A 17,650-nucleotide genomic window follows, 5' to 3' on the forward strand; every position below is an offset into this window, starting at 1 on the left:
CTCTTCTAAGATCTATTGTTATGGCTAGAAACGATGATTTGATTACAAAAAAAGGTTATATTTTCGTCGGCAAGTTAAACAAAAGTATAATTGCTACGTTTGGGTTTGATGATGTTTAATATTTCCTGGGTAGTTGCAGGCAAAAAGTTGAATAAAAAGCAAACCAAAAATTAGAAAAACGCTAAAAAATATTGAATCAATTTTTCAGATTAAAGTCCATGAATACTATACAGCTCCCTTAACTTTTGCCGATAAGAAATGAACGTTTTAAAAAAGTTCGTGAAGCTGTTTACACGAAATATCATTGAAATTATATAGTACCATCAAGATGCTAGTAAGTGATGCAACTGATCCTACAGGTCTGTTAAGTTTGAAGTTGCTCCAGAAAAAACGTGACTGGTAGGGCAATTTGTCCAGGGTTACTGTATGTTCTTCTTTAGCATTTGAAATGTAAAATGTCCGAGGACGCCCAAATGTCCGCCTTTTTCGCAATTCGTTCTCCTTTGTAGCTTTGAGTTTGGGGCGATTGTACAGAGACAGGTAAAAAATTCCATAATAGACTTGAAGTCTGGATTTTCGACAGCAAGGTTGACTAAAAACGAGGTCAGCCCTAACCGATTATACGTGGGTACGGGTCTTTTGGCAGTTGACTTTTTCAAATAATCCATTAATATTAGCAGTAAAATTTAAAATTTTAAAAATTTTAATAAACCTAGGGGCATGCTGGTTTATGCCTTCCTGCAGACGCTTTGACGTTCTTCCCACGTAGCCACAATCACAGTGCACTTATATAAACCAGCATGTCCCTTAATTTATTAAAACACGTTCATCACTCTCGGTGTAAAGCTCACCCATGACTCACCCCCTCAAGGCTGATGTGTTCCAATCAATGGCCATAAATTCTGCCATTGGCAAGAATCTGTTAGATAATCCCGTTTGTGCGAAAAATTATCAAGACAGCAGATATCGCGGCCTCGGGAGGGGCCGTTCACACTTTCATTTGTGTGCCTTGGAGTCGACTTTTATCAAAATACACCAGCCAAGGCTGTATCAACAAAACGAGTTCGTGTATCATCTAAAAATAGTACATTGAACGCTCTTTTATTCCAAATTTCAAGCTTGTGACGATGTTCTTTCCTATTCTCTACTAGTTGCTGACGATTACCCCTGACGAGTGTCAGCCGAAAAATTCGGCTTCATTTCGATATCAAGAAGTTCTCTACCTCCAAAAAGCACTTCATGTTTTGTGACTTGTAAAATGGGTTCTCTTTTTTGGATCTCAGAATATGATAACCCTAAATTTGTCGGAAAACCTTTCTTAAACCAGCAGTTCAGCATGTTTCATGGCTACTACAGCAATTCTTTGTAAATAAATACAACTTCTCGCCTAAATGTCTCGTAAGTATAAGCGACCAACTCGAAATGAAAAAAGAGGTCATTTGTGCGACCTCTGAGAACCATTCCGTTTTCCTAAGAAAAGAGGACAAATCCTCCTAAAAGAGGCAATAATCGCTACCCAAGAAGTAACTCTGGGTTTCCAATAGGTTGGCGAGCCCTGGTTATAGCAAATGCTTTTTCGAGCGTACAATAACCACTTTTATGGATTATTTTCTGTCACACTGACATTATCGTAATATGAATAACTGACATTGTCACGCGGTCAGGTTACCAATGATTCATTTCAGACCATCACGACGAATGCGTCACCCGAACCGTATCGCAGCAGATCTTGGTGTGCTGCTGGAGAAGCGCTAAAGAATCCTCGCTACTTTTGCAAGAATTGACTTCTGTGCATTTTCCGCTCGATTCGTCAGCCGTCGAATGTGATGGAATTGTCTCTTGGAAACAGGTGAAATATTATTTTTGTCTTGGTCTCAAAGTGCTCTTTTGAGCTGAGCCAGTGGTTCTCAAAATGGGGAGCGTGAAAGCATCTGAATGGGGGCGCAAGGCCGTCTGAGAGAAATGATGTGTCTTGAACTTAGAATGAGTTTAGTTTGTGCTGAAAAATAGTTTCAACAGCGGCAATTACGGTATCCTAAATATGTCATGATTTTAAATGTCATAATTGCGTCCTACCATGCTGGATTGTGATTGAACCGAACCGTACACCGTTCAGAAGCCGTCTCTGAATTAAGATTAACTGGTGCATACGGGTAGCTGTTATCTGATGCAATTATGGCATATCGGTAAAGGATCTGTGCAGAGTTTGTAGAACGGCGCAAAGTTATGGAGGAATAAGATACTTCCTTGTTTGAGGTCATGTCATATGCCATGTATAATATGTCTGTTGAATCTGAGAAACAAAGATCTGAGTGGCTTGCGGCGTTGGAGTAGCCTCTCCGAGTATTCTCAATTGGGACACATTTTGTAGAACGCCACTATGAGGAGGCTCATTTCAAGGCAGCCCGAAAGCACTCTCCCGTAGAGCAGTATTGTTTGTCCCATGAAAAAGCAACAAGTTTTAATGTCATGCGGTCCGCGCGATTGGTCAAGCTAATGCTCTCCAAGCAATTGGATAGGCTCAAGTGGGGGTGATAGAAAGAGTTGGACACCAAAATCGCTAAAATATCTGTATGCTACGGTACGAACTACAGTCAACAATACAGTAAACTGGAAATTTTTTGCACTCAGCTGGATTCACCTTCAGCTCACGGTTATTGCTCCGTGTAGAGTCTGAATTTCATATTTGAGAAATTTGTCAGCACTCAAAACAAAACTTACCATGCAATCACACTATACGTTGAGATCAGGCGCGTATCCAGAGCGCGAAAAAAGGGGGGGGGGGTTTGCGTTACAAAATTGGCTATTATGACGTCATCATTACAATCACTCATCTCCACGCCATGGCGAATATTTACGATATTGTATAGTTTAATAATAAAAAGAGATTTGCGGTGAGTGGGAGATGTACGAATACGATACAGACATTACCTGAAAATCGCGTTTCTTTTACGGTATGATTGAAAGAAATTCGTAATTGCTCACATTTAGTCATGAGCCAGCAAACGCCGCCCGTCTTCAAGCGCCTAGTTCCGGCCAGAGATGCGCGATTTTGTTGGGTTTTGACGATATTATACGCACAGTCGGTAGTATCGCAGCGGACGAACAAGCGCGGAATAAGGCGGTAGCATAAACGAGGGCGATAGCAATCGCCACAGAGAGGTGTGGTGTGAACAGTGAACGTCGTACACGAATGTGTGCTTTTCTTTCGATGGCCTTACTAGCCGTACGGCTGAGCGTGTAGTACGCGCGAAGGTAATTAGACCTTAATTGCAAGTACGCAAGTCAGTCAATTAATACAGAGTACACACTGGGATAATAACTTGATCAGCAGAGAAACTTGACAGCCAATAATTAGGTTAACTTTACTACTAGGCCTACTCAATTCTCCCGTTCAGCGACAACACAGGCCTGTATTTGAACGCCTGCAAGCCACCTAACAATCGGGAACGTGGATTGCTAGGCTTGTATTTTGATATGTGAAGGTCAATCGTAGGCCATTTCTCGCCAATAATCGCGAAGACAATGTGGATTTGAGAATAGCATTGTCGTACTGGTGCCGTCGTGTCTGCGTCTCGCTGATCAATCAACACGCTGTGCAATTCTTAATTAGGATTTCAAGGCGAGCAGGTGCAGCGAATTCGCGGGCGATGTTGATTGCCGACAACTGCGTCTTTGCAATTACGTATCGCGTCGGCCAATTAAGATTAGATTTTCCAAAAATGCGTCTCTCGTTTTAGCAAGGCGAGAGAGAAATCGAGGGAAGAAAGTTGAGAACGTCACCTACTGCCACAGCTGAATTGTAGCTGAACAAGCGCAGAATTCGTATGGAATTAGCGAAATATAATGACCTATTTTATCCTTTCGACTAATTCGGCGCATGATTCCAAGGTTTGGCAGGGGTTTTAGTCCCCTTAAATAACATTAACACGCCATGTTCGCCTTCTCATACGTAATAACGAATATGTTGAACTAATAAATTAGCAAATATTAGAGGCTATATTTTACATCAATTTTTAGGATTTTGAAAAGGGGGGGGTTCCGACCCCCTAAAACCCCCCCTGGATACGCCACTGGTTGAGATTGCAAACATTCTGGTTGTTTTTTCAAATAATTTTTTGACGGTGAAGGTGTGGCTGGAGGCGCTAAAATTTTCAGTATCATCAAGTGGGGCGTGTCTAAAAAAGTTTGAAAAACCCTGAGCTAAGCATTAAGCAATGTAATCTCACTTGAAGTGATATGAGCTAATTCCGTTCAATTTCACGATCAGCTTATTTGGTTTTATGGCGTTCATGATGCATTGATATGCTACAATTCCTGAGTCTCAAGCACGCGATTTTGTGGCATTTGCGTTTTGGATTGCAAGTGTCCGTTTGTATTGTTAGATTTTGTCATCGGATGGGCTCGGTTTCGGATTGACCCATCGTTTAGGTTATTTGATTTGAGCGGTGGACTTTTCTAAAATTTAGGTATTCGTGAACGCTGAATGATCTCTCTCATCAATTTATGTGATGCTAACAGCATTGTTATGCGTACAGTAGCGTGTCCTACTTCGAGTAAGTCATCCCTTGTCTTTTTCCTGCATCTCTCTCCTGGCTACTATGTGGATTTCCTTTTCCTGGACTGAGTGTATAATTCCTACATGTAAATGGGATGAATAAACATTCTGTTGAGTGTTTCGGTTCTCTCGGTGTTACGGCCTTACGCTGAAACTGCAGCTGTAAAACTACATTGCCCTTTATAAAACCTTTCCTCATTTTTGACTGTTTTGTCTCATTTTCAGCGCTCACGCACAGCTTATAAGTGAAATTAAAGGGGCACTGCACTCTAAAAATGATGTGGTCTCAAATTGAAGGGCAAAACGAAAGAAAAATTTTGGCCGCCGCCGTTTTCTTCAGAGCGTCACCGTAATGGAGCTGTAATGTATTGAAATTTCCACAGATGCATCATGCTCCAGAAGTCACGCAGAGATCAAACTTTATATAGTGGCCAGCCGATGTTATGAAGGAAATAGAATACACTAGGCCCGATTTTGACATAAATCTCCTGACTGGACAATGTGGACATCTTCCGTTGAACGCGGTATCTAAACCAACTTGGCGTGTACGACATATTTCCTTCATAACGTCGGCTGACAACTATATAAAGTTCGATCTCTGCGTGACTGCTGGAGCGTGATGCATCTGTGGAAATTTCAATACATTGCAGCTCCATTATGATGGCGTTCTGAAGAAAACGGATGCGGCCAAAATTTTTCTTTCGTTTTGCCCTTCAATTTGAGACCACATCATTTTTAGAGTGCAGTGCCCCCCCCTTTAATGACCTTTTTTGTTGGTTTCTTAGGTAACAACTAGACATATGGGGCATTGACATGTGATAATCGTTTTCTAGTAATTAGCTTCCCAAATTTTGTGGTTGGGGGTCCACGGTAGAAAAAATGTAAAGCCACAATGATTATTGGCGACTCATCTCATTTTATGTAGCTGAAGGCAATTGGCGAGCACTTACGCACCCAGCTACGGGAAGCGCGACATCGTGGAGCTTTCGAAATCACCTACTATGTCTTCAAAGCATACTGCCCAAGACTTTGGAAGTAAGATACTTCCGCATTTCCTTCGAGCCACGGATAAGAAAACAACGTATTTTACAGCAATAAGCACCCCGAGTTGAGCTGTATACCGGAAAAATGGATTGAAGACACGTTAGCCGATATCCAAGATCAGCAAAAGTCGAAAGAACTGTGCGCCACCAGACGCAGTGCGGGTTTACCATTTTTCATGCAGGTCTGTTCGTGGCGTATATAAGGCTGGGTACACTAAGAGTTGATTAATCAACGAGACTTATAGTTTGGATACTATTAGTTCCTCGTTTGTCATATTTGTGACGTTGACTAGTGACCTTCCCTCATTTCTTCTTTTATGGATGGTCAATGAATTTCAGACCAAACCGTTGCAGGAAAACCAAACAGTGTTACGGTATGTCCATTTTTGGAAATTTTGACTTTTTTCTATCACTATTTGGTCATAGATCTTTCGTTTTAACCGGGCTCCATGTTCTTAAGAAGCATGGATTTCTAATGAACTTTAATTTTCAAGTTGAATTGAAAACAAAACTGGTTTATGCCCAAATATTTCCGAAAATGGACATGACACTGTTTGGTTTTCCACCTGGGTATTGATGTACAATGCAAACCAGCAGTTATTGGTCATTGTCGTTACATGGAACGGCAAATTGATTGATGGGTGAGACATATTGATTGATTAGATAAAATAAATCTGCCATGTACTTTTTGTATTATGACACATATGTGTTATCTCAAGGCGTTGCTGAGCGGCAATAAAAGCGCACGTGGTAGGGGGTGCCTGCAACACGTCATGTCGACTCTGGTCAACCTCTCGCAAAGGCCTGGCGAAAAAGCGATCATTTCAAAGGTGACAATGTGCCAGTGTATCTTGAAGGTACAGTTGTAAACTATTGTATTTTGCCGCAGGTACATGCATTGAATATTCTGCGAGGGTTGGTGAAGGACTCCTCTCTCGGAGAAGAAATATTTCCCTACGTGTCACAGTGTATCATGGCCGCTTTGACTGGTTTGTATTATGACTTCAGAGTAGAGGTGGTCACTGGGATTTTTTTTTCTTCGGATTCCGGGGATTCACTGATTAAAATATTAGGTTGCCTTAAAAACGCTGCACACCAAATTTGGCAAATGTGGCTGCAGGGGAGTGTGAAAAGTTTGATTTTTTTTTCTTCAAATTTTACTTTCCAAGCCATGAAATTGTTAAGTTGTCTAAAAGAACGATGCTTCACCATTTTTGCTCACTTCCAACTTGTAGAAGCAAATTTATTGCAGTTGAAAATTTTGGATTAGGAAAAATAGCCTGGATGTTGGCTAATCTCAGAATTATGATTGAAAAACTCCAATAACTTCGCTTTTATTGGTTGGAATTGCGTCAAATTTGTTTGCATCGTTTTTTAGACAACTCAGCAATTTCTTGGGGTTGACAGTGACATTTGAATTTTTTAATTTTTTATTATAAATTCAAAAATTTCAAGCTTCCGACCGTTCACATCTGCCAGTCGGAATCAAACCAAATTTGGTGTGCAGCGTTTTTTTCAGGCATCTTAACAACTTAATCAGTGAATCCCCGAATCCGGGAAAAAAATTATTATTGAACAACACTAGGGGTCAGTTTCAAAGTACTTTTACCCTTTTTGAAGTACTCGAGCAAATTTTGTCTACCTCCATTTAACCAGATTTTGTCAAGTAGAATATAATTTTTGGAAAAATAGGTGACATTTTAATTTGCACAGTTGCCATCGCAAACTGGAAGATTCAGGCCCTGTATGATGGTAATGTACATATGAGCATGCGAAACAATGAAAAAACACCGGTCAGCGTCACTTTGGCATGTGGTTTCGCAGTCCCAGAACTTACCCTGCCCCCGCCCTAACCGCCAAATCAACACTTACGGTATATATATCCTAATGCCAAACTCTACCCTAATCCAGGGATCGAAAACTTAAAACGCGTCGCGGGCCACTTTTCAAATTTCGTAGAGGCCGCGGCTGGGCTGTAATGACTCGAGTCGTGATTTTTTGGTGACTCGACTTGACTCTAGTCAATTCGTATTTTTACTCGACTTGAACTCGAGTCATTATGCATGACTCGGGACTAGGACGGCCAAGACATTGTAACTTCAAAAAACAGTAAAGTCACCACATGGTTGGTATTTCGTCTATCAGTCCTGATATTTGGAAAATAGGGCCAGAAACTGTTAAGACTGAGGAAAATGACGACATAATGAATGCGAGCCATTCTATATCACTTGAGCAGAGTTGAAAAAAAGTGGGTTCAACCAGATTGAACTGATAAACTGAACAGGGACTTTGACTTACTTTGAGCTACTAGCTGACTTGAACTCGGACTTGACTCGGTGGTGTATTGCAAACGGCTCGACTTGACTCGAGTCAAAACTATAAAAGTGAGATTGACTTGTGACTCGGAACCTTGCGACTTGTTTACAACCCTGACTTGAACTCGAACACCTAAAATTACTGCTTCGTCCGACTCTGCTTCGTATTTGTAAGTCTCACAGAGAAGTGGCTTATTTTCAAATTTTGCGTTCCAGGCTTCAATTCCACCACTTGGGCCGTCAGGAATTCATCGACCCTCTTGTTTTCCGCACTGTTCACCAGAGTTTTCGGAGTCAAAAGAGACAAGCTCGACACTTTGTCTTTGAAGAATAGGTATTGCAATGCATGTAGTGTGTCTTTGCGCAATTCCTGATAACAAAGTTTGATTAGTTGCCTCTGCTATCTTGAGAGAGCTTTAAGATTTTGAATATCTTGAAGATGTTTTTAATGTCCGTCTTTATTCACTGTGGGAGGTTTAGCATCACAGTTCACCTGAGTCCTGATTCAAACCTGCCCGGTAAAACTGAAATCCTGACATGATCATGTTGTAGGCCAAGGTGGGCGTCTGATTAAAAGACTACTCCAAGTCGTTTCAGCACTCTCCTATCTTTTCATTATATCGCAATTGTATGGAGTTTTGATTTGATAAAAATTTTAATCAAATGATGATGCCGCTAAGATAGGTTTACCATGCAACCTCCTTTAGGGAAATTTGACCTCCTTTTTAAAGAAATCGAAAATGTCCTCTGAAAAGTCCCAAACGTCCTGCTTTTGGACGATTTGACCTCTTTTATAGCTTTGACATCCTGGCGATTGTACAATGTACAGATTGACTAAAAAATAGGCCGGCTCCGACTGAATTTACGCAGTGTCTGTTTTTTTTTGGGATTCGAGTTGGAAAAACACACACATTTTTTGTCTGTTTGTTTTTAGTCAAACCAATAATATTTCCTGTAAAATTTCTTCAAATCGCCCGTTTTCTTGTCGTCTATTATTTCTTTTGTAACTAGTAAAAACTGTCCTCTTTCACGGATCTCAAAATATGGTGACTCCAAGAGTTATAGTTTTGACACTATTTTGCACTACCGTACGGAAGGCTGTAAACCTCGATTGGTTGTATCTCAGCATACGAAACATGTAGTAAAAAGCTATGCACGTTAGCGTAAATGGAATGTCTCTGAAGTCATGATTATCTAAGGCATTTTCAAGAAGTGAAATAGGTATGATCGAAGAAATAACAAATAATTTTTAATGTGATTTACAACTGGCATTATATTCTCTGTGGTCGCATAAAAGGTACATAGTAGCACTGTCCATGGCAACCATGCTGTTAAGGCATCATAAGGAGTAATGCTCCACTAGACTTGTATCCTAATAATCGAATTACTCAGCTACGGTACACGAATTTGCCCAACCCCAGTGATGTACGCCAGATTGCTAATGACCATTGCTAATTTACGTTGCTGATTTCTATGTTGTTGTTAAAGGTTGTCTGGAAATGAGTTTTTTTCAAGACTGCCTGGTCTTCATTCGTTTTTGACCGAATGCTTGGAAAAGATCATCGCGAATTTGGATTTGGGTAAGGATGTTAACAACTGTGCGCTGCTGGTGTCTTGCGAATGAGTCATTCTTAGGGAACCGATTTGTTCTAAGACCAGTGGTTCCCTAACTTTTTCGGCTTGTGGCTCACTAGGAATGTGATAAGTGTCACGACACACTTACTAAAAAGTTGCTCAAAAATCCATTCATGCGGTAATGCGATGGCTATGCTTGTTCATACAAACACATATTCGACCGAAACTAAGTTTAATTGTTGACAAAGATACCCGCATTTCGTCGTTTTCTAAACAGTGTCTCTATGTTACAGTCTTTAATTTTAGTCAAAGCGAAAACAAAATATGTTCACACACCGCTTATTTATCAGCTGTTGAAGCAATTTGACCGATTTGAAGTAGGATATGCCTGTCTGCTTGTGTGCATGCCTTATCTTCAATTAGGTTAATATTATACTGTCATTTTCCAATAATTCCAGAAGGACTCCATCGCGGCACACCTGAGACTCTGTGGTGGCACACTACTGTGCCAAGGCGCCCAATGCGGGAATCACTGTCTTAGACACTATTAGACAAAGCTGCATTTTGAATCTGATCTATGGATGCTAACTCGAGTAATGATAATCTAATAATGAGGGATTATTTTTTTAGTACGAAAATAAACACTGCTATTTCATAACCTCAACTTTCCGTCTATTGCAGGGGGGCATCACGCTCTGGACCCCATCCTGCACCCAATCCTACTTCTCTTATCGCGGGTGTTTCCCTCTACCTTACCGACAGCAACCAACACCAGCCTATCCCGTTTCGTGCCGTTTCTGATGAAATGCCGCGCCACCGCGGTCTATAAGTCCCGGGTGGCGGCTTCCGTAGCGCTGGCGAGCGTCGTGGCTTGGGACCAGTGCCGGGACACGGTGGCGTGTTGCTGTGACAATTTGGTGGCGGACTTTGAAATGGCGTATGGTAGCAAAGCCCAGGCGAAGTCGTCGCGTCAGAATAGGATCCACGGAGGATTGCTGCAAGTGGGTACAGCCAGACCTGGAAAAACTTCTAGAGTTACAAAATGCACAACTAGAACTACCATAATTTTCCATGTATAATGCACAAAATTTTACCGCTGCATATTATACAGGAGCGCAACAAGCCTTGAAAAAATCTCTCGCGATAAAAAAACTTGAAATCACAACCTCATGTTTGCTTCCAATCGCGCATCACTTTCAGCCATCGTGCCCAGTCATTCGTGTTATCAGTGACGGGCTATCGATTAGCAAGTCGTCTGCACAGCACACGATCTCTTGTTGAGTTAGTTTGCCGTTTGTACGCGAGCGAAATTAGGTCATTGATTGCTGAACGCGCGCGCGGCGATCCCCGCTAATTCAACTCGTCAACGACAGGCCTGAACAATCGCATATACAACACGCCATGTGCGCAAGATATAATCGCTTGCGTAATCAATCGCGTATCCAACAGGCCTGGTGCGCACGACATAACTGTTGGCCTGAGCAATCGCATCTGTAATAGCTAATAGGTCTCGTGCGCAAGATGTGTCGCTGGCCTGAACTATCGCGTCGCCGGCCTCGCAGGCTTTGGCTGCTATCTACTACCGTTTAGAGACAATGCCGTTAAGTGTATAATGATTAGCGATTGTCACGTCATGATTGTTCAACAGTGACATCGCAAAACAGACAACATCGAATACTAAAACATAACTATTCCTGTACTGCGAATGCAGGGTGCGTACTATACATGGGTACAGGCTTTTCTCCAGAATTTGCATGCCATCTCAAGGGTGCGTATTATACTTGGGGGCGTACTATACTTGGAAAATTACGGTAGTACTTGAATTATGCACAATTTGAAACTCGCAGCTAGACCTAGAATTACTCCTTTTTCAATACTTCCAACAACAACTAGAACAACTCACTCTTCAAAAGCGGCAACTAGAACTGGAACCACTCACTTTTCAAATTCTCAACTAGAACTAAAACCGCTCACTTTTCAAAACTCGCAACTAGATCTAGAACTAGTCACTGTTCAAAAGTGTCAACTAGAATTAGAACTACTTGCTTTTCAAACTCACAACTAGAACTAAAACTGCTCACTCTTCAAAAGTCGCAACTAGAACTAGAACCACTCAATTTTCAAAACTAGAAACTAGAACTAGAAATACTCACTTAACAAAACTCCCAACTACAACTAGAATTACTCACTTTTCAAAAGGGGCAACTAGATCTAGAACTACTCACTTTTCAAAACTAGAAGCTAGACTAGAACTACTCGATTAACAAAACTCGCTTCTGCAACTAGAACTACTCACTTCTGAAAACTCGCAACCAGAACTACAGATAGTGCCAACTAGAACCAGAAGTAACGAACTTTGAAAATTCCTAAATAATTAACTTAAACACTAGATTCACAATCGAGACAACTCACTCATTTTTATTTTATCTGAATCGATCATCGCTGCTATAAAATTACTGGAGAAGAGGAAGGGGCTTGAAGTTTAAAATGGGAAGGGTCTAGATCCCCGAAACCCATCCCCTTGGATACGCCATTGTTAGTAGTGATGACTCTGAGGTAGCAATGTCTGCAAGAGCAGCACCCAGCACCGGTATCACGATTCTCCCCAAACGATGTCTATTTTAGTTGTTCGGCGACTATTTTTTTTTGTAAATGCCCAACTAGAGCCACTCAAAAACGTGTGGCTAGTCGACAGTCAACTAACTAAATTGGTGATATGTACATTGTACAAGTCTGCTGAGAGACTCTAGCTGTTATTTCGAACTCGGGCGTGTTTACATGGAATACATATTCCGATCACAGGTGAAAGAGCTTCTTGTCAAGTTCTCCGACGACGAATCTTGTCTCCTGATGCCGCGAGATGGCTTCAAAGAGCTGGTTCTCGATGCGCGATGCAAGTTACGACGCGTGTTGAACGGCCTCGCATCTGAGTACGTCTTAATCGAAAGATACTGTCGCAATGATTCCGAAAATATGTATTTACATCTGGTCCGAGCGTCGGAATCGCATAAAGAATGTTACATCTGCTTTGTTCGAAGCGTCGTGATGAAATGGGCCATGACAATGCCTTATTGCGGGCTTCGGTCTGCTAGAAGTGTAGCTACATCTCGATCGAATCTACTGTTTGAAAACTAAATCGAGTCATTTTCAGACCTTTGATTTTCGTCTTCCACTTGAAATATTTTTGGCATGTCTTCGAAATCGGTACTGGCTCTTGTAGTAGAAATGTACAGATTTACTTCGACTTGACTGACGAAGCTCACTACTTCCACCCCATCTGGTTATACTCAAAAGTTTACTGAAGTTCTGATATAGCTTGTTCTCTTCAATTCGCTACTAGTCGCTGACGAATGCCCCTGTTTTAGCTTCAGTTTCAGTTTTCCCAAATTAGATTAGAATCGCTATTATTCTTACACAGCTTTTCCCAAATTAGATTAGATTAGATTAGATTAGATCACAAATTAGATTGGAATCTCATTACCGACATTTCGCTATAATTATGCTACTTACACAACTAGAATTATCTAGTGGTCCAAGCCGGCCCTTCACGAGTGTCAGCCGATAATATTCGGGCCGATTTTCAACATCAATATATTAATCAATTATGTGCTTTGAGCGCGTGGTTTAAGGCTTCGCGCCACTGCTAATTTGGGAACTGCGCCTGAGTATAATCAACGACAGGCGTGTTGAACGACAGGTGCGTTGCAGCTAATTGTTTAATGACACTGGTTTTATGAGCGGAAACCCGTGGAAACACAGTTATTGATGCTGCCGAATTACATGATCTACACGTAGTTGTGTTTACGCCACGCGACGGACATACGCATTGCATACGCATGTCAAAAGTCCATAATCCCCTCGCTGATTCGTTGCGGACTTTGACAACTCTAGATAATTCTAGATGTGTGATTAGCTTAATTAGAGATGAATGCTGGTAATGTAATTTTAATCTAATTTTTGAAACGTGTTTTTTGCTCTAATTCTAATCTAGTTTCTGCTTTTCCCGAACATGCTACAGCGAAACTGTGTTGTGCGAAACCAACCAAGCTTTTTGTACAGATATTTGCCATTCTCGTGCTTATGAGGATGAACTTTGACCTGATATGAACCCTACTTGATCCAATTTCGCAGTTTTCGCGAATTCAGTAATTCTAATTCTAACGACAGCTTTTAAAGTAGCGCGGTACGTCTTGAAATTTGTCGAGTTCAACATATATTGCGGATACGTCTTATCACCTACGTGTCATAATTGAAGTTGTCCAATTGGGATAATAAATGCGACCTGTTAGTAATCTAATCTTAATCTAATTTGTGACGTGCCTCTATTTTCTACTTAAATTGTAACGTGATTTGTGAAATGTTTCCATGCTGTAATTTTAATTCTAATGCAATTCGCGATGTGCCCGAGGAGATCTGTTTAGTACGAAACGTGTCAAGCTCGGTTCACAGACATTTGCCATTCTCGTGTTGACCTGAATGACTTCTGATTTAACGCGAAGTGCACATGATATCTGTTGTATTGCTTTGTAATTCCAAATTTGATTTAATTTTCAAGTTTTTGCGAGGTAAGTAATTCTATTTGTTATCTAAACCCCGTTTATATCGTGATTTTACGCCGCCAGCATGCAGTGGGCACGGAAATCGAAGGTCAGTCGTCGAGTGTGAACGTGATAAACGCACGCATGAGTACTAGAAATTGCAACTTTTCCGCGTATCGCCTTATCGGCACACGCGGTGACAGAAGCGTTGTCAAATGACCCGCCTCGAACGTGATTCTCCCGCCTTTCGACGACTTCCGTTCTCCCGCGATAAGGATCCTTATACTGCAATCAATTCACAGGAGAAACGGCTGCCCGACTACGAGGTCCGCCGCTATCGAACTGCTGTTGTTGATGCGAAGTCTGATTGCTGGAAATTGCGATTCCAGCGGTAAGACGCCTTTCTCACACCTTTGGAAAATCAGTGACCCCCTATTTTTCCAAACTTCAAAAAATTAAGAAACTTACACTACAGTTGTTAAAATGATATTTTTTCTTCAATTGTTAACGGATTTTCGATCAAACTGTTAGGTTGACTGAGAAAACGTTGCACAACAAATTTGGCTCGATTCCAACCCGCGGAAGAGAAGCTAATTACATATATTTACCGAGTAAATCAACCTACTTTTTCGAATTTACAGAAAATTGTGCGAAGTCAGCGAAAAGTAAATTTGTTAAAATTCGATTTTCAAGCAGTCGGAGTTGGAGCATTTTCAACTTCTACTCGACACTCAATCGGATTGCCGTCTCTAGCAGCTTTAAGAGTTCACTTTTAATGAAATCAAACGATAAATATAGCGGATTATGACTGAGAGATGGTGAATTCCTTGAAATAATTCTCGGCGCCTGGTTGGAAACCCCTGCGTTTGTGCGTTGTTCCTGTGACCGTTACAGGCAACAATCTATACCTTTTAGACGGGCGGCAATTGGAAGAGTTGGTCGCGTGGTCGATTGACGCTTTCGAATCTCAAGACTCCCGCCATCTGCCCGGGTTTACTTTCCTGTTGGAAAAAGCGGCACGCGTTATCGTTGTTGAAAGGTATCAAGTACAGCTTTTTGAAGCTGCGTAATCGCGTGTTTTGAAGAACTTCCATTTTCTATTTCCTTGAGAGCAAAGCTGATCATTTGGACCGATCATGCCCTGAACGCGTACTGAATAATCCGCAAATTCGTTTTAGACCTAGCGATACGGCGGGGTTGCTGGAAAACGTTATTGTTGCTAAAGACACCGACAAATTACGCTGTCTTCTTTCCGCCTTGTTAGATACACGGGACGCTGTCAAGATTCGATCAGGTACATACGGCCAGACTTAGAGAACTAGATAATTTTAGTAGTTGGCTAATTAGACTAATCTAATTATAAACTAATCTGTGAAATGTCTCTAACCCCATAAAATTGTCAAGTTTCCCAAAAGAACGATGTTAAACAATTTTTGCTCAATTCCAACCGGTAGAAGCGAAGTTACTGCAGTTCAAAGTATTAAATTTGCAAAAAAATAGCATTGAAACCAAGAATAATTAATGAATTACTCAAATAACTTCACCTCTACGGGTTGGAATCGCGTAAAATTCGTTTTGCGTCATTTTTGCAGACAACTCATCAATTCCATGAGGTTTACTGTAAAATTTGGACATTTAAAAAAGAAATTTTAAAATAATAATTAATACATTTCAATTGGCTTTGCGTCGGCTTCTACTGGTAGGAATTGAGCCAAATTTGGTGTGTATTCGGCAACCTAACAATTCAGTCAATCAGTGAATCCCGGGATCCGGAAAAAAAGTTATTTTTGAACAGCCCTCGTGTACAGATATCTCTCAGAGAATAAAATCTGATTCTATACGAAAAGATCTTGATGTTTGTGTGTGTCATTTTGATTCGGAATTGAATTTAATTCCCAAGTTTTCGCGTATTCAGTCATTCTGGTTGCAATGAACTTTGTAAAAGCTAAAAATGTTATAATTTTGCGATTTTACAACTCAGCACACGACAACCTAATTAATGATCTCAAACGGGAAGCTACGCAGTGTCGTTAACACGTGTATGGTGCACTTGAACCGCATTGCGGTCCGAGTTCATTGTCGGTTCTCATTACTCTGCAATTTCGCGGATGCGCGCTTGCAGTGCGATCGAAATCGGCTTGTTTACAAGAGTAAATCGTTGTCGAAATCGATAACATTGTCACATAAAGATCAGGCCTGGCGAAAGGTCGCAATTTTCGCGATTGTGACGTCGCCCGGCCGTTATCTCGCGGGAGAAACGCGCGCGAACTAAGGAGGCAATTTGTATCGCTTGAGTCTATTGTGAATTTCTCGACGGCAATTTACAGCAGTTTCCCGGCACCCGATCGTGTCTGACAAGGCCTAACACTCAGATAACATGTCTCGGGCGTGTTCAGCTCTGTTTAAGGCGGTGCACTGCGGCTATATTTGATTTTGACCTGTCCAGAGCCATTTTTAAATGTTACAGACTTCTGTAAATGGCCGCTTTTGGTTGTTATGGAATGCCAGCAAGTTTCTGTTTGATATGATAGCAGTTTTATAGGTATAAATAAATCACTTTAGGAATACTAACGATCTTACATGTGGAGGTTGGTCGAAAATAGCGAGACCTCAATTTTACGTAATTCTGGATCGGGGCCTACGTAGGCCCCGTCTGGATATTTTCCGAGTGGGAAAGTCAAGCTAATCAATCGCAGACTTGATCTGATAAGCTAATATGAATTATCAACTTTCGCATTGATAGTAAATTGCACGCACGTGCATACGATTAGGGTTGCATTTAAAACAAATGGTTTTTTAAAACACTTTGTATAAACATGTCTTAAACAGTGTTTTAAACAAGGGCCTTTTTAAATAAAAAATGTTTTTTTTTAAAAGTTGTATAATTATGCTATCATTGTGTAAATAATTTCCTAAACATGTTGTATGAGCCTACGGACGATTACCACCCGATATAGCCTACGTATACGATATGGGATGGGTGGAACCCTCAAAATAGTCGGTTCAACAGCTACAGTACGTAGATATTCTGTCAAAGCAGATAAATTCACACTATGTTTTCAATTGTCAACCTCAATCCACTATTACGTCACTATTGAATATCCGTTACGCCATGGCTTAAAAAAGCAATAAAAAACATGTTTTAAACAAGGGCCTCGTTTTAAACAGGTCTGTTTTAGATTGATTTTGGTTTTAAATGCAACCCTACATGCGATACATTGATTCTTTTCTCAATAAGCTGTTTTTCACTAGTTTGGTCATTGTGGGTCGCACGGTCGAACTTGCATTAAAAGTGCGTCTCGAAATGAAAAAAAGGTTGGGGAGCACTGCTCCAAGATAGGCCATGTATCGGGCGTGTTCAAGGTTGTCTAACGCTCAGGTAATATGTGTCTGGGTTCTCATGTCCGTAGCTCAGGTAATATATGTCTATGTTTTCATGTCTGTAGCGCTAGAAAGACTTCAACATATCCCAGATACGATAGCTGAGCGCTAGACAAACTTGAACACGACTCAGACATGATACCCAAGTGATACCTCTGTGGCACTTTCGATAATCCGAGTAAATCCACAGAGTCAAAAATGGCGTGCATGTGCACAAGATTAATCGCGAATACGTGTGAC

General features: G+C 41.1%; 1 protein-coding gene across 4 annotated transcripts in view; it reads left to right on the forward strand.

Annotated features, from left to right (window-relative positions):
* The window catches only part of LOC145449805 (tRNA (32-2'-O)-methyltransferase regulator THADA-like), a 106,177-nt gene that overhangs the window by 16,954 nt on the left and 71,573 nt on the right, over positions 1-17,650 (forward strand). For all 4 annotated transcript variants that reach the window (XM_080328235.1, XM_080328237.1, XM_080328236.1 and 1 more), the window contains 12 exons: positions 1,686-1,849; positions 5,484-5,593; positions 5,651-5,783; positions 6,321-6,431; positions 6,491-6,590; positions 8,133-8,250; positions 9,405-9,496; positions 10,173-10,492; positions 12,294-12,421; positions 14,332-14,420; positions 14,945-15,068; positions 15,208-15,323. In XM_080328235.1, coding sequence (XP_080184361.1) covers positions 1,686-1,849; positions 5,484-5,593; positions 5,651-5,783; positions 6,321-6,431; positions 6,491-6,590; positions 8,133-8,250; positions 9,405-9,496; positions 10,173-10,492; positions 12,294-12,421; positions 14,332-14,420; positions 14,945-15,068; positions 15,208-15,323 — 1,605 coding nt within the window. The remainder of the gene's footprint in view (positions 1-1,685; positions 1,850-5,483; positions 5,594-5,650; positions 5,784-6,320; positions 6,432-6,490; positions 6,591-8,132; positions 8,251-9,404; positions 9,497-10,172; positions 10,493-12,293; positions 12,422-14,331; positions 14,421-14,944; positions 15,069-15,207; positions 15,324-17,650) is intronic.

This window comes from Botryllus schlosseri, chromosome 11 (genome assembly GCF_051294905.1).
Source record: "Botryllus schlosseri isolate E-star chromosome 11, Bs_hap1, whole genome shotgun sequence".
Taxonomy (NCBI): domain Eukaryota; kingdom Metazoa; phylum Chordata; class Ascidiacea; order Stolidobranchia; family Styelidae; genus Botryllus; species Botryllus schlosseri.